Source organism: Pipistrellus kuhlii, unplaced genomic scaffold, assembly GCF_014108245.1.
Source record: "Pipistrellus kuhlii isolate mPipKuh1 unplaced genomic scaffold, mPipKuh1.p scaffold_m20_p_3, whole genome shotgun sequence".
Lineage (NCBI taxonomy): Eukaryota > Metazoa > Chordata > Mammalia > Chiroptera > Vespertilionidae > Pipistrellus > Pipistrellus kuhlii.
In genome coordinates, this window is record NW_023425529.1 from 99413722 (window position 1) to 99438495 (window position 24774).

A 24774-nucleotide genomic window follows, 5' to 3' on the forward strand; every position below is an offset into this window, starting at 1 on the left:
TGTAGCTGTTTTAGATAAAAATGAAGGGTGATTATTAGCCCAATAGGAAGGTGTAAACAAAACCTCACCCATCCCAGCAAGTAGGGCAAATAGTGTTGGCTTTCTTATTTCCCATATGAGAGGGAAACCTTTTGGGCTGTGTGAAGTTTTGTTACCTCTTAGAATGATCTACATTCCTTAGGAACTTACTCCTTAGGAACAAGCTTTCTGAACTGGAATTATGACCTTTTGGAAGTGGATCAGTTTAATTGGGTTTCTTAATTATTTCAAAATGGAGGCACCTACTTAAACAAAAAGGAAAAATAGTATTTTGTGGTGCACAAAATGGAATTCTGAATAAAATGTCTGATTAGTAGTAAATAGATAATTGTGGTTTTCTACCCTTAAGACAGTCTGAAGCCTCAAATGAACCCTTTGTTTGCATTTGAAGAGCAATTTAGTCTCTCCACATAGAGCTAAATGTTTAAGCCCTTGACTCCTGGGGAAAATGGAGGCTAATGATTGCCAGGTGAGAGTATCAGCCCCTCCTGTGAATGTCAGTGCTGCTCCAGGTGATAGCGTGACATAAATAACAAAATGTAGAAGCCATTGGCTTGAAGCACTTGAGCACCAATTGCTACTAATTAAGGGTTTAGCCTGGTTGCAAATAGAAATCAGGTATTTTAAAAATCTAGAGACTGAATGCTACTGTAATTCCAGTAATCAGACAGAGTGGATCCACGAGCATTGGTGACAAGGATGCTGCAGTATAAAAATTGCCCATACTTAAAAGATCTATACCAAGGTGTTTGTTGGTAGTGTTTATTCCTGAGAGGTGGAATTACAGATACTTTTTACTTTCTCATTAGGCTTTTTCAAATGTTCCAATATTTCCCAAATGTTGCTTTTGTCAACATATAAAACAACAACAAAAAACATTGAAACCTATAAAGAATTTTTGTGAATTTATTTGAGCCAAACTGTTGATTGACAATTGCTGGGAAACAGGATCTCAAGCTATGGAGATAGTGCTCTGGAGAATGATGGTTTTTCACTTTGTTTTATACATTAAAACCAAAGGAGAAGTATAAATGGGTTACATGAAATTCATTGGTGATATATTAGGAAGGCAGAAGTAAGCAAACTGAGGAAACCTCTCAGATTGGATAAAAAGTAAAATGATAGACACATTTATTTTACTTGGGTGGGTAACAGGATAGTTAAAAGTCAACAATTGAAAAGATAACTGACAATAAAGGAATTTGTGGTTTGTGCCCTGAAGGGCCTGGAAAAGGGAAGTTACAAGTTACCCTGACAATCCACAGGTATATGTTATCTTAGATGCACAGTACTGATTGAAGTTGATCTTTGTCTGGGAAGATACTGGCCTAGGACATGACTATCCATTCTAAAATGCTTTTATTTATTTATTTATTATTTTTTTTTTACAGTTTATTTTTTTATTTTATTTTTTTAAATAAATCTTTATTGTTCAGATTATTACAAATGTGATCCTCTTTCCCCCCTCAATCGCTCTCCTCCACCAGATTCCCACCTCTGTCCTTTCCCCATCCCCCATTATCCTCATCCATAGGTGCACAGTTTTTGATCAGTCTCTTCTCACACTCCCACTCCTCTTTTCCCCAAGAATCGTCAGTCCACTCCCCTTCCATACCTCTGATTCTATTATATTCACCAGTTAATATTGTTCATCAGATTTTTTAATTCCCTTGGTTTTTAGATTCACTTGTTGATAGTTATGTATTTGTTGTTCATAATTTTTATCTTCATCTTCTTCCTCTTCCTAAAGAACCCCCTTCAGCAATTCATATAATTCTGGTTTGGCAATGATGAACTTCTTTAGCTTTTTTTTATTAGTGAAGCTCTTTATCTGGCCTTCGATTCTGAGTGATAGCTTTGCTGGGTAGAGTATTTTTGGCTGTAGGTTCTTGCTATTCATCACCTTGAATATTTCTTGCCATTCCCATCTGGCCTGCATGGTTTCTGTTGAGAAATCAGCTGTGAATTCAATCATATGTGAATTTATAGGTAAGTACCTACTTTTCTCTTGCTGCTTTTAATATTCTCTCTTTGTCTTTTGCTCTTGGAATTTTAATTATGATGTGTTTTGGTGTGGTCCTCCTTGGATTCCTTTTGTTTGGGGTTCTTCGGGCTTCCTGGACTCGTAAGTCTATTTCTTTCCCCAGGTGGGGGAAGTTTTCTGTCACTATTTCTTTCAGTATATTTTTGGTATCTTGCTCTCTCTCTTCTTCTGGAATCCCCATAATTCTGATATTGGTTTGCTTAAAATTGTCCCAGAGGTTTCTTACACTATCTTCAACTTTCTGGATTCTCTTATCTTCTAGCTTCTGCAGAGGAGTATCCTCTGGCTCTTTGTGTTTTAAATCTTTGTCTTGATTCTTGCGATCTTCCAGTCTGTTTTTAGGACTTTGTATAATATCTTTTATTTCAGACAATGTTTTCTTCATTTCTAGTTGATCCCTTATTATTACTAGTTGCTCCCTTTTCATGTCTTCATAGGTCTCATTTATTTTATCGGCCTTTTTAAGGATATTGTTGAATAACCTTATAACTGTAATTTTGAACTCAATGTCCAATCTTTTCTTTTCCTCCATCTCCTTCCTTTGTGTCCTTACTCTTGTCTGCATTTTAGTTGTTTCCCTGATTTGATGGAATAGCTTTGTGTGCTAGGTGTTCTGGTAGAGCCCAGTAGCACAGCCTTCCCAGTTACTTGTGGTGGACAGTCTTGGTGTAGCCCTTTGTGGGCTGTGTGTGCAGTCTTGTTGTTAAGCCTTGCTTATTTTTGGTATCACTGGGAAGCGTTGATCTCCAAGCCAATTGGCTGTGAGGATCAGCAGTGTCTCAACTAGGAGGGCTTCTGTACTCCACTTGGATGGGACAGGGTCTCGGTGTGGCACAGACAATCTTTGGTTCCCTGTCAGTCTCGCCTTAGAAAAGTCCTGTTCGCAGAAAGTTTCGGAAGATTGGTTGCAGGCGCGTGCACCTCTTTGGTAAAGGCACAGACAAGCTTTGAATTCTGGCCAGTCTCTCCTTAGAGAAAGCCAGCCTCTGGGAGAGCTTCTGTGCTCAGCCACAGATGGGGTGGAGTCTCGGGTTGGTGCAGACAAGCTTTGTTTTCCCTTCGGCTCCTCCCCAAGTCCCGCAGTAATGGCCTCTGGTTTCACACACCTCTGAGAGATCTCTGTCCACTGCCTGACAGTCTGGCCTCTCCCTGACTGGGGCTGTCTATCAGAGCAATAGGGTGATTCTGTTTTCCTCTCAAACTAGAAAGCCAGCCACTCATTAGCTGTCTGCCCTCTCCGCGTGCCGGGAGTCAGCCAGCAGCAATCTAGGTCTGGCCCTCTCTCTCTGCGTGCTGGGAGTAAGCCAGCGCCTGTTCTGGTGCACAGTTCTCCGTACCTTCACATTTCATGAGGTTCAGCGTGCCTTCTCTCTCCTTCCCAGATTGCAGAGCCTCCTCTCAGCTAGCCGTCCAGCGCTTCAGGGCAATGCCTCCCCAGTTTTCCAGTTCTAAATTCAAATTTGTTGTAGTAGGCTGCATTCGGGTGTCTATTCTATGCCGCCATCTTGGTTTCTCCATAAAATGCTTTTTAATGAAAAAGTTTTAATTTCAGATCATCCTTATGGTTACTTTGAGTTTGGTCACCGAAGATGCAATAAGCAATTAAAAAAAATAAATTTAGTTTTTCATCATGATTTATTCCCTCTATGCCCTTTTCCACCTCCACCCCTCACTCCCTCAATCATTTCACTGTTGTCCATGTCCCTGTGTTCTCTTTTTATTTTATTTTCTGCTTTATTCCTCCACTCACCTCAACACTTTCCACCCCCACCGAGCTATCTTGACTTCTATGAATCTGTTTCTATTTTGCTTGGTAATTAAATTTAGATAGAAAAAAAAATCTGCCAAAAGAAGTCTAGCATTGGTTCAAGTTGTGGTGCATAGAAGTGAAATTCTTAAATGTACTAAAAGGCAGTTTTCCGGAGGAGCATATCCTAGAAAGTTTTATTATTTTCTTTTATTATTCTTATCAGTGGATTCTTCTCATCACATATGTTCATATTATACAATCAACAATATCTTTTCTTTTTAAATATATCTTTATTGATTTCAGAGAGGAAGGGAGAGGGAGAGAGAGAAACATCAATGATGACAGAGTATCACTGAGTGGCCACCTCCTGCATGCCCGCTCCTGGGGATCAAGCCCACAACCTGGACATGTGCCCTTGACGGGAATCGAACCTGAGACCCTTCAGTCTGCAGGCTCAGCCACAGATGAAGCTGAGCCCAACCCACTGAGCCAAACAAGACAGGGCAACAAGATCTTTTTAACTGATAAATATTATGATTTAAGTTCATTAGAAGCTATTCAGTTAATTTGTGTCACCTTGTGGTAGTGTTCTAATTTGTCCGATTACAAACATTACAATTATGCTATGGCACTAATTTTGTAGGGCCATGAAAGAAGCCTTTGCAGGAGAGCCATTGGTTCTCTCCCAAAGCTGCTTCCTTTCATGCTTCCTCTGTGTTCTGGTGCAAGGCACTCTGCAAACTTAGATTCCTGTGCAGAGGACTGCTTAGTGGTGTTGCACTTCCTCATAAGTTTGTGGGTCCCTCTCCCACTTCTTGGGTTTCTCCCTACTTTCCAGGACCCACAATCCACCTTTCACTCCACAAGACTAGCTGAGAGGTTCTGGGGAAATAGAGAACTGAGCCTCTGAGGTGCATACAGTCAGAAGGACCAGGACTAGCTAGCTAAGGATGGGATCAAGTTATCAGCTGATGTCAGCTATTCAAAACTTACTTTTGCTCCTCAGTAGGCCCAGTTACCTGAGCCCTGTGGCTCAAGTAATGCAGAGAGCAGTTTGATTTAGGGCTGTTTTCACTGTCTGAGATAGACACATTTTCCTAATTCTACCTCTCCCCTTCCCCAAGTTGATTTGCCATTTTTCTGTACTCTTTGTGTTCAGGTTTGGAATTACTTGAAAAAACATGATAATAACTACCACCTACAGGATATTGTACACACATTTCTTCTTATAACAGTCTTTTGAATTATTCCCCAGATTAGGATCACACAAGTATCTTCCTCGAATTCATTAGTAAGTGGCTGAACTAAGGTGATAGACCCTGGTTTATGTGCCTTGAAAGCATTTGTTCTCTTTTCACTGTATCAAGCTGTTACAAAAGGAGCAGTGGTAACAGCTTTGGTAGAACTGAGGTTCATACACTATTTTTTATGAGTTCCAAGGATTGAAAGCCATACTTACTTATTAGAAGAAAAAGGAGTACTAGAATGTAAATTCCTTGATGACAGGGACTTTGTCTACTTGTTCACCTTATATTCCCAGCATAGCATCTGCCCTATAGTAGGGCTCAGGAAATATCTGTGGAGAGAATAAACAAATTTCAAGCATAGTTAAGCAGATGCAAAGTACAATAGCAGGATCTTTTAAAGAAAAAGAAAATAAACCTTCCTAATAGAAAATTTTACAAGTTATTCATTGCCAAGCACACCCTGATTTATATGTGTTATCCTATATAATAAAAGGGTAATATGCAAATCGACCAAACAGCAGAATGACCAGTTGCTATGACATGCACTGACTATCAGAGGACAGACACTCAATGCAGGTCTGTGCGCTCCCACAGGGGGAGCACCGCTTAGCCAGAAGCCGGGCAAGCACAGTGGCAGTAGCAGGAGCCTCTCCCACCTCGCATGCAGTGCTCAGGAGCAGTGAGCATGTGGGCAGTAAGGAGCAAGGGCTCCCGGAACACGAGAGGGATGTCTGACTGCTGGCTAGCCCGTCCCTATGGGAAGTGGGCCTAAGCTGGCAGTCAGACATCTCCCAAGGGGTCCTGGACCACGAGAGGGGGCAGGTGGGCTGGGGGACCCCTCTCCCCCCGAGTGCATGAATTTTCATATACCGGGCCTCTAGTTTTAGTATAATTATTAATAGCATCCCCTTTGATTCTCAAAAATGTCTCAGTTTGAAAGATAAATGCAATGGTCACCCTATCTATAACAGGTTAGTTTTAGACATTTGTAGGTTAATTCAAAAACAAAATTAGAATCACTCCTTTTATGATCACCTGTTAATAACCATTTTCAATACTTAGTGTTTGGTTCACATGGAAACATATTGGTACAGAGGAAATCCTGTGCCATATGGTGATTTTCAAAGTCTGCACTAAAAGCATCAAGGTGGCTCAGAGTCTCATGTTGCTCCTACAGTATTATTAGAAATGAGGAATGTTTAGCCAAAACTGGTTTGGCTCAGTGAATAGGGTCTCAGGTTCAATTCTGGTCAAGGGTAAGTACCTTGGTTGCAGGCACATCCCTTGTGGGGGGTGTGCGAGAGGAAGCTGGTCGCACACCCAGCTGCCTCCCGCACCTCATCAACGTTTCTGGCTCTTTCTCATCAATGTTTCTCTCTCATCAATGTTTCTGGCTCTCTCTCTCTCTCTCTCTCTCTCTTCCTCTCTGTAAAAAAATCAATAAAATATATTTTTTAAAAAAGAAAAGAAATGAGGAATGTTTATAAAACAGAAAGGAAACATTCTAGAAGGGTATTTCACTCATCGAGGGTCCTAATATTCTCTTTTATAGAAAATCAACATTTCAAAGCTCATTCGAAAGTGTTATGCTGTTGTCTTTATGAATGATATTTGAGAGAAGTAGAAAGGAGAGACTGGTGACATGGATTGATATTCTTCTATGAAAGGCCATAATATTGAATTTGAATTTTTATGCTGTTTAAAACAGGGTGAGGCAGACGAGCAAGATTGGCTCATGATAATGAATTGAGCATGCATTGTCTCCATCCACAGACTCTATGGTAGAGATATTTTAAAATGTAAATAACATGGAGGAGAAAAAAAATAGGGGGAAGGTATTTCAAATGAAAAGTCCAAGGAGACATAACAACTAAATGCAGGTCCACAATGGGATCTTGGTTTGAACAAAGCAGCTTTTCTGTGAACACACACACACACACACACACACACATATTCACACACTCACAATACACACATATACACACACATGCATACACACACACACAGAGTTCCACAGGAAAACTTGAAATTTAAAAATCAGATAGGATCAAATTGCCACTAAAACAAAGGTACAAAAAAAACCCCAAAAAACAAACACACACACACACATACAGAAAGAGAGAAAGAGAGAGAGAGGGAGACAGAGAGAGAGAGAGAGAGAGAGAGAGAGAGAGAGAGAGAGAGAGAGAGAGAAGAAATGGGAGGTCAAGCAATTCTAGTGACAGTTCAGGCAGAATGTTAGGTGAAACAATGTTGAAATGGCCAAGAGGGCACTCATCTGGTGATGAAGTTAGCTTCATGCTGAATACCTGGGCCAGTTGAACCCCTGAATTTCTTTAGCCCTTTGACTCTCTCAACTCACTCTCACTACAGCTGGAGCCATAGTTCTTTTAAGCCAAGGATAAAACCCAGGAACTGCTCTTTCCAAAGAAAATGATCAATATGTAGTAAAATTATATATGGTAACAATGGATTCTTGTTAGTAATTTGCAGAACTCTATAACTGAAAAGGATTAGGAAAGGCAACTCTGCCCATGAAGGAAATATTTCAGAGTAATGCTTGCTGTTTTTGACAAATTGTTAGTCCCACCCTCTGCTTTCCAATCTTTGCTTCCATTGATTCATCTGCTCACACCAAGGTTGTTGTTAGTTGTCCCTTTAAAGGAATCAGTAATTGGGAAAACAGACCACCTCAGCTTCAAGGGAAACTGCTTAAAACTGTTGACTTAAACATGCTCATTTTATGTTTGGATAACCAAGGATCACCAGACATTAACAGAACTAGATGTAATGCACATGAACAATGGGCCTTAAAAGGACTGACTCCATCCTGCCCCTCGCCCTCCATCTGAACCATAGGCACTCCATCTTGTTCCATAACCTCTATTTTGTAAGCCACTAAACACAGATGCTCCTTTGTTCTGTTAATCCCAGGAAGTAACTAAACCAGATAGCCTCCCTGATAGAAGTAACTCTGCTATTTCTAGCTTCTGTAAGCACGCTTGCTGGAATAATGGGGAAAATAAGACATTTTTGGGAAAGGGGCTAGAAAAATGAATCTGTGCCAGTAACCTAACACATTCTTATTAGCCTATAGTCTAGTCACTGCCCCCTCTTAACTAATCCTGCAAACTGCTCAGCGGGTGTTGGGGTCTGGTCCATCTTTGGTTCCTCCCATGCCAGTAGCCTGTGCTCAAGGCTACTAGCTTTCTACAAGATATCTGATAAGCACACTGCCCCATCCAAGCACATGTTTTTGTTTTGTTTTGTTTTTGCCTTTATAAGCTAATCCCTAAATTCATTTGGGGGCCACGAGGTTTTGAAGAGACATTAGTCCTCTAGGCCATTGGTGTTTGCAATAAAGACTCCAGATTCAGCCCTCTGACTGTGGCGTCTTCTGTTTGACTCACTGAATTCCAATATAACACACAGACACTAGAGAAAAATTACCAAAAAAATCTTAGAAATGAGCCATTCACATTAAATGAACTGAAGTTGTAAAAATTTTTAGAGAACTGAAGACTGAGCTGGTCATATGAAAATAAAGTTAAGGAAGTCTCTCAGAAGTTGAGACATGAAGGATCAATTTAGAACGTCCAATATAATGGAAGATTTCTTAGGAGAGACAAAGACACAGAGAAGAGGGAATAAAGAAATAGAAGAAAATTTTAGTGCATACGGGGCGGTGCGGGGCGAGGTGCACAGCAGCCATGCACAGGGCCGCAGAGGCGGCAGCAGTGGGAGGCAAAGGGGGCGGTGGGCGTGGTGAGTTGGGTGGGCGGGGTGAGGCATGCAGCAGTGGTGCGCGTGTGGCCTCGGAGGCAGCCGCAGCAGTGGGTGAGGCCGGTCGGGTGTGCGGGGCAAGGCGCGCAAGGGTGGTGGCAGCACAGGGCCACGGAGACGGTGGTGGAGGTGGCCTTGGGTGTGGTGGGGTGGGTGGTACTGGGGGAGTGCAGACCACAGCAGGAAAGGTGGGGAAGTGGAAAAAGTGGTGGTGGTGGTGGTGGGAGGGAAGCCCACCAGACGTCTTGCAGGAATATTCCTGCAACAAGTCATTAGTCCTAACTAATAAAAGAATAATATGCAAATTAACCATCACTCTGCTCAAGCCACGCCCACCAGCCACTCCCATCAGCCAATTATAGCAAGTATGCAAATTAACCTTAACCAAGATGGCTGTAGCCACAGAGAGCAGTTGAGAGGCTTGGGGTTCCCTGACAATGGAAGCCAAACTTTCTGCCTGCCCTAGCCAGCCTAGGCCTCCACTCAAGGATGCAAAGTTTCAATTATAGAAGGTAAACAATCCAAACAGAAATGGCTGCAGCCATGGAGCAAGCAGGAGGCTTGGCTCTGCTCCAGGCTACTAAGTTTCAATTGTAGAAGGTAAATAAAAGCCAGATACCAGGGCCTCTGCTTGGGTCACCAGGGGGGCTGGCCAGCCTGCAAACCACCATAGGCCCCTCCCTCAGGCTGGCCCATGCCCCAAGAGAACCCCCACCCTGATCCGGGACACCCTTCAGGGCAAACCAGCTGGCCTCTACCCATTCACCAGGCCTCTACCCTATCTAATAAAAGAGTAATATGCAGATTAACCATCACTCCAACACACAATATGGCTGTCCCCATGTGGTCAAAGATCCTGCCCCCAAGATGGCCACCTCACTATGGCCAGCAGGTGAGGGCAGTTGGGGGTGGCCAGGCCAGCAGAGGAGGGAAGTTGGGGGCAAACAGGCTGTCAGGGGAGCAGTTAGACATCAATCAGGCTGGCAAGGGAGTGGTTAGGGGGAGACCAGGCTGGCAAACAGAAGTGGTTAGGGGCAATCAGGAAGGCAGGCAGGTGAGTAGTTGGCAGCCAGAAGTCCTGGGTTGTGAGAGGGATGTCTGACTGCCCATGTAGGCCTGATCCTATCTAAATGGGCAGTCAGACATCCCTTGAGGATCCCAGATTGGAGAGGGTGCAGGCTGAGCTGAGGGACACCCCCAATACTGTGCACGAATTTCATGCACTGGGCCTCTAGTATATATTGAATATATAACATTATTGGAGTAATTAACTCTGTATTTGGAAAGGATGAAACTGGATAACTTCTACCTCATGTTATTCACCAAATAAATTCCAAATAGGATAAAAAGCTAACTGCTAAAGTAGTACCATAAAAGTATTAGAATACACTATCAAAGCATATCTTATTTTTTAAATATGTTTCATGTATATATCATATAATTTATAGTGATTACCCTGATAAATCCAGTACCCATCTGACACCATACATAGTCATTATAATATTTTTATTATATTCCTTATGCTATACTTTAAAGCACCCCCATAACTATTCAGTAGCAACCAATTTGTAGTTTTTATTCCCTTCCTCATTTTCACCCATCTCTCAACACCTCTCTCATCTGGTGACATCTGTTTGTTTTCTGTATCTATAAGTTCTTGTTTTGTCTGTTTATTGTGTTTTTAAGATTTCACATATAAGTAAAATCATATGGTATTTGCTTTTCTGTGACTTACTTCACTTAGCATAATATCCTCTGGGTTTATCCATGTTGTCCTAAATGGCAAGACCTCATTTTTGTGGCTAAGTAATATTTCATTGTATATATGTACCGCTTCTTTATCCTTTCATCTATCGATGGATACTTAGGCTGCTTTCATATATTAGCTATTGTCAATGATGCTGCAGTGAATATAGGTGTGCATATGTCTTCTTTAAGTGGTTTGGATTTCTTCAAATACATTTCCAAAAGTGGAATTGCTGGGTCATATGGTAGTTCTTTTAGTAATTTTTTGAAGAAACTCCATATTGTTTTCCACAATAACTGCATTAATTTGCATTCCTACCGACAATACATAGGTGTTGCCTATTGATTGGTATGTGCTTATTGTCATTTTATTGTTTTTTGGCTATTTTGTAATTTTTTTTTTTTTTTATCTTGCTCTCTTTGTGATTTGATTTTCTGTAGTGGTATGCTTAGATTCCTTTCTGTTTATCTTTTGTGTATCTAATATAGGGTTTTGCTTTGTGATTGTCGTGAGGCTTACATAAAACATTTTATGTTTATACCAGAGACCTGGTACAGGATTTGTGCACTGGTGGGGACCCTCAGCCTGACCTGCATCATCTCACAATCCGGGACCCCTAGGGGGATGTTGGATAGCCAGTTTTGGCATGATCCCCACAGTTCTGATTCAGACAGGAGGGAGGCCCCTCCTATGTGTTGAGCGTCTGTCCCCTGGTGTTCCTCGGTTGACTGGTTGTTTGGTCATTCGGTCACTTAGGCTTTTATTTATATACTAGTGGCCCCTGTGCATGAAATTTGTGCACATTAAAAGGGGATTAATTAGAGGAAATATTTTAATATTGCTATTTTCCCTTTTTCTATAATAGAAGTGTTAGAGATAAAAGAAAATCAGTACAATGTATGTAAATCTTCCTCCTGTCAGTCTGCTGCACACCAGGGGACCCAGAGTCAAGTCCCCACCCACCCACGTGCACCTCAAAATTGCACAAGACCCAGATCCAGCTGGGCTCTTCCCCCATTGGGCTAGATTCATACTCGGCTGGTCCCACCCTTGTCAAGCCTAGCCAGGTGGGGGCACAGCCTCAGGCCCCCTGGCCCAGTGCCAGGGCAGGGGGCACAGCCTGAAATCCCACAGCCTGGGATGGGTTGGGGGGTGTGCCTTGATGTCCTCGGTCAATCTCCACCCCTTGAGGTTCCCCATCAAGCCCCACCAGGTGGGGGATGTGGCCTGAGATCCCCTGAAAACTTCACTGGGCGGGGGGTGTGCCCTGAGGTCTCACGGCCCAGGGCAAGGGGAGCAGCCTGAGGTCCCCTCACCAAGCACTGGGCAGAGGGATGCACCTTGAGGTCCCCCACCAAGCCCTGATGGGTGGGGGGCACAGCCTGAGGTTTCCTGGCCTGGCACCAGGGTGGGGTATGTGGCCTGAAGTCCCCTGTCAAGCCCCGCAGGGATTGGGAGGGCACAGCTTCAGGTCCCTGCTGATTGCTCGTTAAGGCTCATTACGGAAACTCAGCCTCTGTTGTGGGTGCAGCCATCTTGTGTTATGGAAATCCATCCCTCCGCTGTGGATACCACCATTTTTGTGGCAGAGTGACGATCAATTTGCATATCCCCTCTTTATTATATAGGATATATAAAGAAGTGATACATATATATGAATGAAGAAGTGATATGCAAATTAGGATGGGACTCCATAATGGTCACAACCAGCTCAGGAGGAGCTGGAGCCTGAGAGAACTACATGCAGGGGGATGGCCCAGGCCCAGTAGCTATGTGGCTGCAGTGTTGAGCTTCTGGGGGCCAGAGAGGAGACAGACACATACTCTCAGGGGGGCTCGGCCCCCAGCAGCCCCAAAGTGGATGCAAGGTGTTGTGCCCAAGCTACTGCTGCTGTCCCCCCTGGCAGCCCCAGATTAGCTCAGAGGGAGGCCAGACTAGGGCTTATGGGGAGCAGGCCTAAGCCATCAGTAGGACATCTCCTGAGGGCTCCCAGACTGTGAGAGGGCACAGGCTGGACTGAGAGACTCCCTCCCCAGCACATGAATTTCGTGTACCAGGCCTCTAGTATATATAGAAATTTATTTTTTGCTGATAACAACTGAACTGTGAACTCATACTAAGCTCTACATTTTTACTTCCTTTATACTATTTTATGTTTTTCATATCACAGTTTACATCTTTTTGTCTTTTATATCTATTAACAAATTATTGTAGTTATATTTAATACAATACTTTTGTCTTTTAACCTTCATACTGGATTTATAATTTGATTTACTCACCATCTTTAAACAGAGTATTCTGAGTAACTATATTTTTACGTTTACCAGTGAGATTTATACTTTCATGTTTTCTACTTCTAATTAGTGTTCTTTTGTTTTGGCTTAAAGATATCTCTTTAATATTTATATTTTTATTTTTCAATTACAGTTGATATATAATATTATTTAGTTTTACATGTACAACATAGTGATTAGGCATTTATATACTTTATGAAATGATTACTTCAATTATTATAGTCTAGTACCCATATGACAACATATAGTTATTATAGATTTTTTTTTAACTATATTCCCCATGCTGTATTTTACATCCCTGTGACTATTTTTATAATTGTCAATTTGTACATCTTAATCCCTATACCTTTTTCAACAGTCCCACAAACTACCTCCCATCTGAGACTTATTTTGTTCTCTGTATCAATGAGTTTGTTTCTGTTTGTTTTTTTTAAATTTATTTTAAATTTCATTTTGTTTTTTAGGTTCCATATATAATTCAACTCATATGGAATTTGTCTTTCTCTGTCTGACTTATTTCATTGAGCATAATACGTTCTAGGTCATCCATGTTGTTGCAAATGGCAAGATTTCATTCTTTATTTTTATGGCCAAGTATTATTTAGTTTTATGTATGTCCCTCTACTTATTTATCTATTCATCTGTCAATGAACATATAAGTTGTTTTCATATCTTGGCTTTTGTAAATAATGTTGCAATGAACATACAGGTGAATATGTCTTTTTGTATTAGTGTTTTAGATCATTTCAGATAAATATCCAGAAGTTGAATTGTTGGCTCATTGGTAGTTCTCTTTGTAATTTTTTGAGGAACCTTCGATCTGTTTTCTATAGTGCTGCACCAATATATAATTCTACCAATGGTAGACAACGATTACCTTTTCTTCACATCCTCACCAACTATTATTGTTTGTTGATATTTTTTTAGCAAGAAAAACATAACCAAATTTAATAATATATACATATATATGGGAACCTAACATACATGAGAGAGTCAGAGACCCCACATACAGGAGAGGTTCAGAGATAGAAAAGGAAAATGGGTATATTCTTAGCTAGAGATGAGATAAGGTGCTTTTTGGGCTTAAAAGAGTCATTGTAAGATGATAAGAAGATCTGTTTGTTTTTTTATTAATGATAGCTATCCTGATAGAATGTGAGGTGATACTGTGATTTTCATTTGCATTTCCCTGATGGTTAGTGATGTTGAGCATCTTTTCCTATTTCTCTTGACCATCTGTATGACGTCTTTGGAGAAATGCATATTCAAGTCCTCTGCCAATATTTTATTTTATTTTATTTTAAATTTAATAAATCTTTATTGTTCAAATTATTATAATTGTTCCTCTTTCCCCCCCCAATAGTTCCCCTCCACCAGTTCCCACCCCACTTTGTCCTTATCCACCCACACTATCCTCATCCATAGGTGTAAGATTTTTGTCTAGTCTTTTCCCGGACCTCCCACACCCTTCCCCCCACCCCGAGAATTGTCAGCCCACTTTCTTTCTATGCCCCTGATTCTCTTATATTCACCAGTTTATTCTGTACATCAGATTTTTTTATTCACTTGATTTTTAGATTCACTTGTTTTTTTGTTTTTGACATGTTAATTGGTTTGTCTTTTATCCTTTTTTTAAAATAAATCTTTATTGCTCAGATTATTACCAATTGTTTCTCTTTTTTCCTCCACCATAGCTCCCTTCCCCCCAGTTCCCCACCTCTGCCCTTACTCACCCCCACCCCAATTGTCCTCATCCATAGGTGTACGATTTTAATCCAGTCTCTTTTTGCACCCCCACACCCCTTTCTTTCTGATAATTATCAATCCACTCCCTTTCTTCGCCCCTGATTCTATTATATTTACCAGTTTATTCTGTTCCTCAGATTTTTAATTCACTTGATCTTCTTCCTCTTCTTAAATAATACCTTTCAGCATTTCATATAATGCTGGTTTGGTGGTGATGAACTCCTTTAACTTTTTCTTATTTGTGAAGCTCTTTACCTGCCCTTCAATTCTGAATGATAACTTTGCTGGATACAGTAATCTTGGTTGTAGTTTCTCGCTATTCATCACTTTGAATATTTCTTGCCACTCTCTCCTGGCCTGCATAGTTTCTGTTGAGAAATCAGCTGATAGTCCTATGGCTGCTCCCTTATAGGTAACCAACTGCTTTTCTCTTGCTGTTTGTAAGATCATCTTTTTGTCTTTTGCCCTTGGCATTTTAATTATGATGTGTCTTGGAGTATTCCTCTTTGGATTCCTCTTGTTTGGGGTTCTGTACGCTTCCTATACTTGTAAGTCTATTTCTTTTACCAGGTGGAGGAAGTTTTCTGATATTATTTCTTCAAGTATGTTTTCAGTATTTTGCACTCTCTCTTCTTCTGGCACTCCCATAATTCTAATGTTGGTATGCATGAAGTTGTCTCAGAGGCTCCTTACACTATCTTCAACTTCCTGGATTCTCTTTTCTTCTTGCTTCTTCAGAGGCGTGTCTTTTGGCTCTTTGACCTGATTCTCGTGTTCCTCCATTCTGCTGTTGGATCTCTGCATAATATTGTCCAATTTAGTCAGTTTATGTTTAATTTTTAGTTGGGTCTCATGAAATTTATTGGCCTTTTCTAGGATATTCTTGCATAACCTTAAAACCGTGGTTTTGAACTCTATATCCTCCATCTCTTTTGTTTGAGATCTATTTCCTTGTCTCGGCATTTTCGCTGCTTCCCAGAGTTGGTAGGATGGCTTTGTGTGTTTGGTGTCCTATATGGCCTAGTGGGTCAGCCTCCTCAGTTACCTGAGGTAGACACTCTTGGTGCTCCTTTTTGTGGACTGTGTGTACAGCCTTGTTGTAGCTAAGTCTTTATTGTTGTTGGTATCCCTGGGAAGAATTGACCTTCAGGCCAGTTGGATGTGGGTATCAGCTGTGTCTACTCTGGGATACCTTCTGTATTGGAGACAACCTTATAGGATCAGACTTGCAAAATTGCAGAAGCCTCTGTGCTCAGCTTGGATAGGGTGGAGTCTCAGGGCTGAGCTGACAGTCTTAGCTTCTCATCAGCCCTGACCTTGTGCGGGCACCTGAGTTTCTGCCTTCTGTGGCTCCCCTGAGTTTCTGCCTGATGGCCCCAGATTCCCTGTGCAAGAGTGTGGGTGCCCCAGAGCTCGCCTGGAATTGGGTTGGGTCTCTATAGTCTGGAGCTTCTGACTCCTTCCACTACGGAGAGGCTGTGGCAACCTCTGCAGTCAAACCTCTCTGCATACTCACTGGCTTTTGCGACTATAGACCCTGCCTGCTGCAGCTCCTGGCTTCCCAGTCTCCCAGTCTCAATCTCTGGGTGCCTTTCTCTACAGTCCAGACTTCACCAGTATAAACCTGTGTCCATGGGGTTTCGGCCGGGGTTGGGGTTCAGTACAGTCGGAAAGGGTTCAGTGCAATTGGGAATTCCTCCCTTCCCACCAGCCAGGCCTTCGGCTGCACTTCTCTCACAAGCGTCTCCCTATCTCAGCACTTTGCGGCTCCCAGTCCAATCCGTGATTCTCTCTCCTTCTTTCTAGTTGTAAATTTCCCACTCTGCCAGCTTTTCTGTGTTTTTTGATGAAGTCCGTTCTGATTTTAGTTGTTGTTTTTTAAATTGTTGTGTGAGGCAGCAGCTTAAGTGCTTACGTAGGCCGCCATCTTGATTCCTCCTCTTCACTTGTTGATAGATATGTATTTGCTGTTCATAACTTTTATCTTTACATTTTCCTTCTTCCTCCTCTTCTTGAAGAATATCTTTCAGCATTTCATATAATATTGGTTTGGTGGTGATGAACTCCTTTAACTTTTTCTTATCTGTGAAGCTCTTTATCTGCTTTTCAATCCTGAATAATAGCTTTGCTGGTAGAGTAATCTTGGTTGTAAGTTCTTGCTATTCATCACTTTGAAAATTTCTTGCCACTCCTGTTTGGCCTGAATAGTTTCTGTTGAGAAATCAGCTGACAGTCATATGGGTACTCCCTTTAAGTAACTAACTGTTTTCCTTTTGCTGCTTTTAATATTCTCTCTTTGTCTTTTGCTTTTGGCATTTTAATTATGATATGTCTTGGTGTGGTCCTCTTTGGATTTCTTTTGTTTGGGGTTTTCTGTGTTTCCTGGACTTGAAAATCTATTTCTTTCACCAGGTGGGGGAAGTTTTCTGTCATTATTTCTTCAAATAGGTTTTCAGTGTCTTGCTCTCTGTCTTCTTCTGGAACCCTCATAATTTTGATGTTGGTATGCTTGAAGTTGTTCCAGAGGCTCCTTACACTATCTTCATATTTTTGGTTTCTTTTTTCTTTTTGCTTTTTCAGTTGAGTGTTTTTTGCTTTTTTGTATTTAAAATCTTTGACTTGATTCTTGTGACTTTCTAGTCTGTTGTTAGATCTCTGTATAATATATATATTTTTATTTCAGTCTGTGTATGTCTAATTTCTAGTTGGTCCTTTTTCATATCCTCAAGGGTCTCACTAAATTTATTGGCCTTTTCTAGGAAACTCTTGAATAAACCTTATAACCATGGTTTTGAGATCTATATCCAGTCATTTGCTTTCCTCTATTTCTTTCATTTGTGATGTTTTTTTGTCTCCGCATTTTGGCTGCTTCCCTGATTTGATAGAGTGGTTTTGTGTTCTAGGTGTCCTAGCAAGGCCCAGTGGCTCAGCCTCCCCAGTGAGGTGAAAACTCTTGGTGCATCCCTTTGTGGGCTATATACACAGTCTTGTTGTAGTTAAGTCCTGATTGTTGTTGGTATCACTGGAAGGAATTGACTTCCAGGCCAATTGGCTGTGAGGATCAGCTGTGTCTAGGCTGGGAGAATTTATGTACCTTTATGAGATAAGACTTGCAAAGGCCTCTGTGCTCAGCTTGGATGGAGCCGAGTCTCAAGGTGGAACAGACAGCATTGTTTTCCCATCAGCCCCACCCTAATAAGCCCCTGTGTCTCAGTGTCTCATGGTAATTGCTGCAAGAACCTTTGAGAGAAAGCTGCCCTTGAGTTCCGCTCACTGCCAGACAGTCCAGTTTCTCCCTAAATGAGTCCGGGTTCCCAGAGTCTCATCCGAAACTGGAGTTCAGTGCCATCAGGAGCTTTTGTCTCCCTCCTGCTTGAGAAAGCCAGCTATGTACTCAGTTGCCTGCCCTCTCTGGTGCATGCCTCGGGACCTCTGCTTCCTGTAGTTTCTCTGAGGTTCAGTGTGCTTTTCTCTTTCCTGAGAGTCCAGTTTCACCCTGTATAAGTCTGGGTCCCCAGAGTCTTGCCCGAAACTGGAGTTCAGCACAGTTGAGAGCTTTTGTCTCCCTTCTGCTTGAGAAAGCCAGCCACACACTCAGTTGCCAGTCCTCTCAGCGCATCATCTCAGTATCTCTGCTTCTTGTAGCTCCTCTGAGTCTCAGTATGCTTTTCTCTTTCTTTCTCATTGTAGAATTTCCACTCAGCGAGGCTTCCTGTGGATTATGTCCATTTTGTCTTTTACTTGTAGTTTTGAAATTTTTGTGTGAGGCAGCAGATTAGATGTTTACTTATGCTGCCATCTTGGTTTCTCCCTGTCAATAATTTAATTGGATTTTTTTGCTGTTATTTTATATGAGTTTCTTATATATTTTAGATATTATTCCCTTATAGGAAGTATCAGCGAATATGTTGTCCAATTCAGTTGTCTTTTCATTTTGTTAATGACTTCTTTTGCTATACAAAAACTTTTTAGTTTGATGTAGTCTAAATTGTTTATATTTTCTTTTGCTTCACTTGCCTAAGGAGATATATCAGAGAAATCATTGCTATGGGAAAGGTCTAAGTTTTTAACTGCTTATGTTTACTTCTAGAATTTGTATGGTTTTGAGTACATTTAACTCTTTAATTTATTGTATCTTTATTTTTGTGTTTTCTTGTAGCTCCTCTGAAGGGGAGGAGCTTTCTGTTCCACAATGCTGTCTGTTCCACCTTGAGACTCGGCTCCATCCAAGCTGAGCACAGAGGCCTTTGCAAGTCTTTCTTGTAGCTTTCTCAAGGGGGTTGTCTAATTTTTTTTGCACATATTTGTCTAATTTTCCCAACACTATTTTCTAAATAAACTATCCTTACTCCATTGTATGTTCTTGCCTTCTTTGTCAAATATTAATTGACTATGAAGTGGGTTTATTTCTGGGCTCTATTCTGTTCCATTGATGTATGTGTCTATTTTTATGCCTGTTTCAAGCTATTTTAATTATGATAGCCTTGCAGTATGGTTTGATATTAGGTAGCATGCTTTTTCCAATTTTGCTCTTCTTTTCCAAGATTACTGTGGCTATTTGGGGTCTTTGGTGGTTCCATATAAACTTTTGGATTATTTGTTATAGTTCTGTGAAAAATGCCATTGGTATTTTGATAGGGGCTGAAATGAATCTATAAATTGCTTTGGGTAGTGTGGACATTTTAAGGATGCTAATTCTTTCTATCCTTGAGCACGGTGCAGTAGAACCTTGGTTCTTGAACTTAATTTGAAATAATATAAATTTAATTAATACATTTCAGATCTCCAAATGATTCCCTATTTTAACCTTTCTTATGTATATCACGTCTAATGAACTATTTAATCTATGAACAAATACTTCTTAAATTTATTGATCCACTCCCTACTAGCCTTAAGTCACTTTCAGTACTCATTCCAGGAGTTTCTTTTAGGAGGTCATATGCAGCATCTTTGCTTTTTCATATATCACTGCCTCTGAAATGCTGTCACTAGCTAACTGCTTTCCATTTTTCTAAATCAAAACAGTTTTCTACCTCTTCAATTTCCTGTGATCATTGTTTTATGAGCATTTTTATAATCTTAGCAACATCAACATTCTTTTTAAAAATATATATTTTTTATTGATTTTTTACAGAGAGGAAGGGAGAGGGATAGAAAGCTAGAAACATCAACCAGCTGCCTCCTCCACACCCACCAGTGGATATGTGCCCTCAACCAATGTATATGCACATGACCGGAATTGAACCTGGGACCCCTCAGTCTGCAAGACTATGCTCCATCCACTGAGCCAAACCGGTTTTGGCTCAACATTCTTTTTATTTTTTTTAATTTATTTTATTGATTTTTTACAGAGAGAAAGGGAGAGGGATAGAGAGTTAGAAACATCGATGAGAGAGAAGAATGGATTAGCAGCCTCCTGCACACCCCCTACTGGGGATGTGCCTGCAACCAAGGTACATGCCCTTGACCGAAATCGAACCTGGGACCTTTGAGTCCCCAGGCTGATGCTCTATCCAGTGAGACAAACCGGCTAGGGTGCAACATCAACATTCTTGATGGCCTCTTTATGTTTTAAAATTGTGATAACCATCCATTTCTCCAGTCACAGAAGCAAAAAACATGAAAATATTCTCAGACAACACTTTCACAAGATATTACAAGATGTTAACAACTCCAGCTTTAGTGGTAAACTGACTCATACTTTCACATTCTCTCCTTTGTTTGTTGCCTGAGAGGCTTTTTTGTTTATTCCTAGGTATCTTAGTTTTTTTTTCATGTGTTGGTAAATGGGATTGCTTTTATAGTCTCTGTTTCTGTAACTTCACTCTTGGTGTATAGAAAGGTCATAGATTTCTAGGCATTAATTTTTGTATCCTGCTACATTGCCGAATTCATTTATTAAGTCCATTAGTTTTTTGATGGAGTCTTTTTTTTTATGTACAATATCATGTCATCTGCAAATAAGGACAGCTCTACTACTTCTTTTCCAATTTGGATGCCTTTTATTTCTTCTTCTTATCTAATTGCAATGGTTAATATTTCCAGTACTATGTCAAACAGGAGTGATGAGAGTGGGCATCTTTGTCTTGTTCCTATTCTTAGGGGAAATGGTTTTAGTTTTTGCTGATTGAGTATGATGTTGGTTGTGGGTTTATCATATATAGCTTTTATTATGTTGAGGTATGATCCTTCTATTCCCACCTTGTTGAGAGTTTTTATCAAGAAAGGATGTTGGATTTTGTTAAATGCTTTTTTGCATCAATTGATATGACTGTGATTTTTATTCTAATTTGTTTATGTGATGTATCACATTTATTGATTTGTGGATATTATACCATCCTTGCCTTCCTGGAATGAATCCTACTTGGTCATGGAGTATGATCTTTCTGATGTGCTGCTGGAGCCAATTTGCTAGAATTTTGTTGAGGATTTTGGCATCTATTTTCATGAGGGATATTGGCCTGTAATTCTCTTTCATTGTGTTGTCTTTATCTGGTTTTGGTATGAGGATGATGCTGGCTTCAAAGAAGGAGCTTGGAAGTGTTCCTTCCTCTTGAATTTTTTTGAATAGTCTGAGGAGGATAGGGTTTAGTTCTTTCTTGAATGTTTGCTAAAACTCTCCTATGAAGTCGTCTGGCCCTGGGCTTTTGTTTGCTGGAAGCTTTTTGATGACTGCTTCAATTTCTTCCATAGTTATCAGCCTATGCGATTTTTAGATTCTTCCTGATTGAGTTTTTGGAAGGTTATATTTTTCTAGGAATATGTCCATTTCCTCCAGGTTGTCCAGTTTGTTGGAATAGAGTTGTTCATAGTATTTTTCAACAATACTTTGTATTTTGGTGGGGTCTGTTGTTATTTCAACTCTTTCATTTCTGTTTTTGTTTATTTGGGTCCTCTCTCTTTGCTTCTTGGTGAGTCTGGCTAGAGGTTCATCAGTCTTATTTATCCTTTGAAAGAACCAATTATTGATTTTATTTATCTTTTGTATTGTTTCTTTTGGTCTCTATGTTGTTTATCTCCACTTTGATCTTTATTATTTCTTTCCTTCTGCTTATACTGAGTTTTCTTGTTGTTCTTTTTCTAACTTTTTGAGTTGTAGGGTTAGGTAATTTAATACTTTTTTTTTTTTTTTTTTTTTTTTTTTTTTTTTTTTTTTTTTGCAGTAGGCTATTAGATCTCTGAACTTCCCTCTCCAGACTGCTTTCGCTGTGTCCCATAGATTTGGGTTGTGGTATTTTCATTGTCATTTGTTGCTATGATGTTTTTTTATTTCTTCCTTTATCTCTCTTATGTCCCAGTCATTGTTTAATAGCATGCTGTCTAGTCTCCATGTATTTGATTTCTTTGGATTGTTTTTATTATAGTTGATTTCTAGTTTTATGCAACTGTAATCTGAGAAGATGCTTGATATGATTTCTATCTTCTTGCATTTGAAAAGACTTTGCCTATGTCCCAACATACGATCTATCTTTGAAAATGATCCATGTGCACTTGAGAAGAATGTATATTTGTGGCTTTGGGGTGAAATGTTCTGAAGATGTCAATTAATTCCATCTGGTCTAGTGAATCATTTAGGATTGATGTTTCTTTGCTGATTTTTTGTTTATATGATTTGTCCAATGGTGATAGTGAGGTATTAAAGTCTCCTACTATGGTTTTATTGCTGTCAATCTCTCCCTTGATATCCTCCATGTGTTTTTTTTTTTTTTTTTAATGTATTTTGGTGCTCCTGTATTGGGTGCATATATGTCTACCAGAGTTATTTATTCTTGTTGGGTTGCTCCCTTTAGTATTATGAGGTGGCCTTACTTATTTGTTTTTATGTCCCTCACTTTGAGATCTAATTTTCCAGATATAAGTATTGGTACCCCAGCTTTTATTTCATTTCGCTTGGAAAACCTTCTTCTATCCCTTCACCCTCAGTCTGTGGGCATCTTTTTTTCGTGTGTGTGTGTGAGGTGGGTTTCTAGTAGACAGAAGATATATGGGTCTTGTTTTCTCATCCAATCTGTTACCTTATGTCTTTTGATTGGGGCATTTAATCCACTTACATTTAAAGTTATTATTGATAGGTACTTATCTGTCGCCATTTTTATTCTATACCCCTGTGTTTCTTCTTCGTTTCCAATTTGTTTTCTTTCTTTTTTTTCTTCTTTCTTTCTTTTTAAAATTTTATTTATTTATTTATTTATTTATTTATTTATTTATTTATTTATTTTTTACAGTAGACCCTTAAGCATTTCTTGCATTTCTGGTTTGGTGGTGATAAATTCCCTTAGTCCTTTTTTTGTCTGTAAAGCTCCTGATTTCAATTTTGATTGATAGCCTTGCTGGGTACAGTATTCTTGAATTCAAACCCTTCCTTTGCATGACTGCATATTTCATTCCATTCCCTTCTGGCCTGATGAGTTTCTGTTGAGAAATCAGTTGCTAATCTGATGGGGGTTCCTTTATATGTAACTTTCTGTCTCTCTCTGGCCACTTTTAAGTTTCTTACTTTGTCGTTGGTGTTTGCCAATTTAATTATAATATGCCTTGGTGTAAGTCTTTTGGGTTCATTTTGCTTGGGACTCTGTGAGCTTCTTGAATTTGTGTTGGTTTTGTTTTCCCTATATTGAGAAAGTTTTCTGTCATTATTTCTTTGAACAGGCTTTCTATTTCTTGCTCAGTTTCCTTTCCTTCTGGAACCCTTATTTTATGGATGTTGTTTTGTTTTGTTTTGTCCCGAAGTTCCCTTAGGCTCTCCTCCTGCTTTTTTTTTTTTTTTTTTTTTTTTTTTTCCTAGAAGCTACTCTACTTGGGTATTTTTTTCTATCTTGTCTTCTAGCTCACTGATGCAGTCTTCTGCTGCTTCTAGTTTATTATTGAGTTCTTTATAGCAGAGATGCCATTTTTCATTTCTTCTTGGTTCTTCTTCATTTCCTCTTGGTTCTTACTCAATAAAAAGTAAGGGTTAGAGTTAGGGTTAGGGTTAGGATTAGGCTTCACTCTGGTCAGTTCCCAAATTTGTTTTTTCATGTGGAACTGTGTAGGGCCTGACATTTTGAACTGTCTACTGATGGGAAGCATGTCCATTCTTTGACATTTTCAGTAGTTTGTGTTCAATATCTATAGGGACTAGAAGATAAAGATGAAAATTATATTTTCCCTAATTGAATGTGCTTTAAAATATCCCTAAATGGAAATAAAGAAGGTTTTTGATTTCTTATATTGATATTTGAATAGAATATATATGCCATTCAAATAAAAAACTTTGAATTTTCTTGGAATTTAGGAATCTAAACATTACTCTGTTTTATGGAATTTGTGTTACATTAAGCTGTTTGAGAGTAAAAAAAAATAGTTTGGTAGAATAACCAGTTTGGTTCTCTCATTAGTAAAAAATTTTCCATCAAAAAAGGTAATTGGGAAACTAGTCCATAAGAATCCTATCTGTTGTTAATAGGATAAGTAGGAAACTTTCCAGAAAACCATAAGAAAATAAGTTTTGTAGGCAAAACTTTTAAAAATAGCATGACTTTCAGATCCATTCACTGTCCTAGGAACTGTGAACAAGAAATTAATAGCTACTGTTTCAAGGTGCTTATAGCCGACCACTGAGTCCAGTTGTATAGTCACTTATTATGTAATTTGTGAACTTCATTCTGTCCTCTCATATATGAAATTTTTTTCTCTGTGTCCAGATATTAATTATGTGGTACTTATTATTTTTTCCTTCTCTTTCAGGCAAAAATAGACATCTTATTAGTTGGAGAAGCCACTGTTCAATACCTGTCTGATATTGTACAGAAATTGTTTTCAAATATAGCAAAAGTTACCATAACCATTAGTGATGTGAGGAAGGCAGCAGCACTTCTGAAAGAGTGCATATTCAACATGGTTTTCCTGAAGATTACTTTACCAACTGCCAAGGAGCTGGAAGCTATCAAATTAATTAGGTAAATTCCCAAAACCTTGATTCTATACATTTAGAATAGTTTTTATTAATACCTATTTCTAGCCTGGCTGGTGTGGCTCAGTTGATTGTGTCATCCCAGGAAATAGGAGGTCATGGTTCAATTTCTGGTGAGGGTATATGCCAAGGTTGTTGGATCGATCAGCAGTAGGGGGAGTGTAGGAGGCAT

The 24774-nt window shown here is 39.8% G+C and overlaps 1 protein-coding gene across 1 annotated transcript in view; it reads left to right on the plus strand.

The window, feature by feature from the left end:
* SOHLH2 (spermatogenesis and oogenesis specific basic helix-loop-helix 2) overlaps positions 1 to 24774 on the plus strand; it is an 86639-nt gene that overhangs the window by 756 nt on the left and 61109 nt on the right. The window contains exon 2 of the mRNA XM_036457076.2: positions 24377 to 24588. Within this exon, the coding sequence (XP_036312969.2) occupies positions 24377 to 24588 (212 nt within the window). The remainder of the gene's footprint in view (positions 1 to 24376; positions 24589 to 24774) is intronic.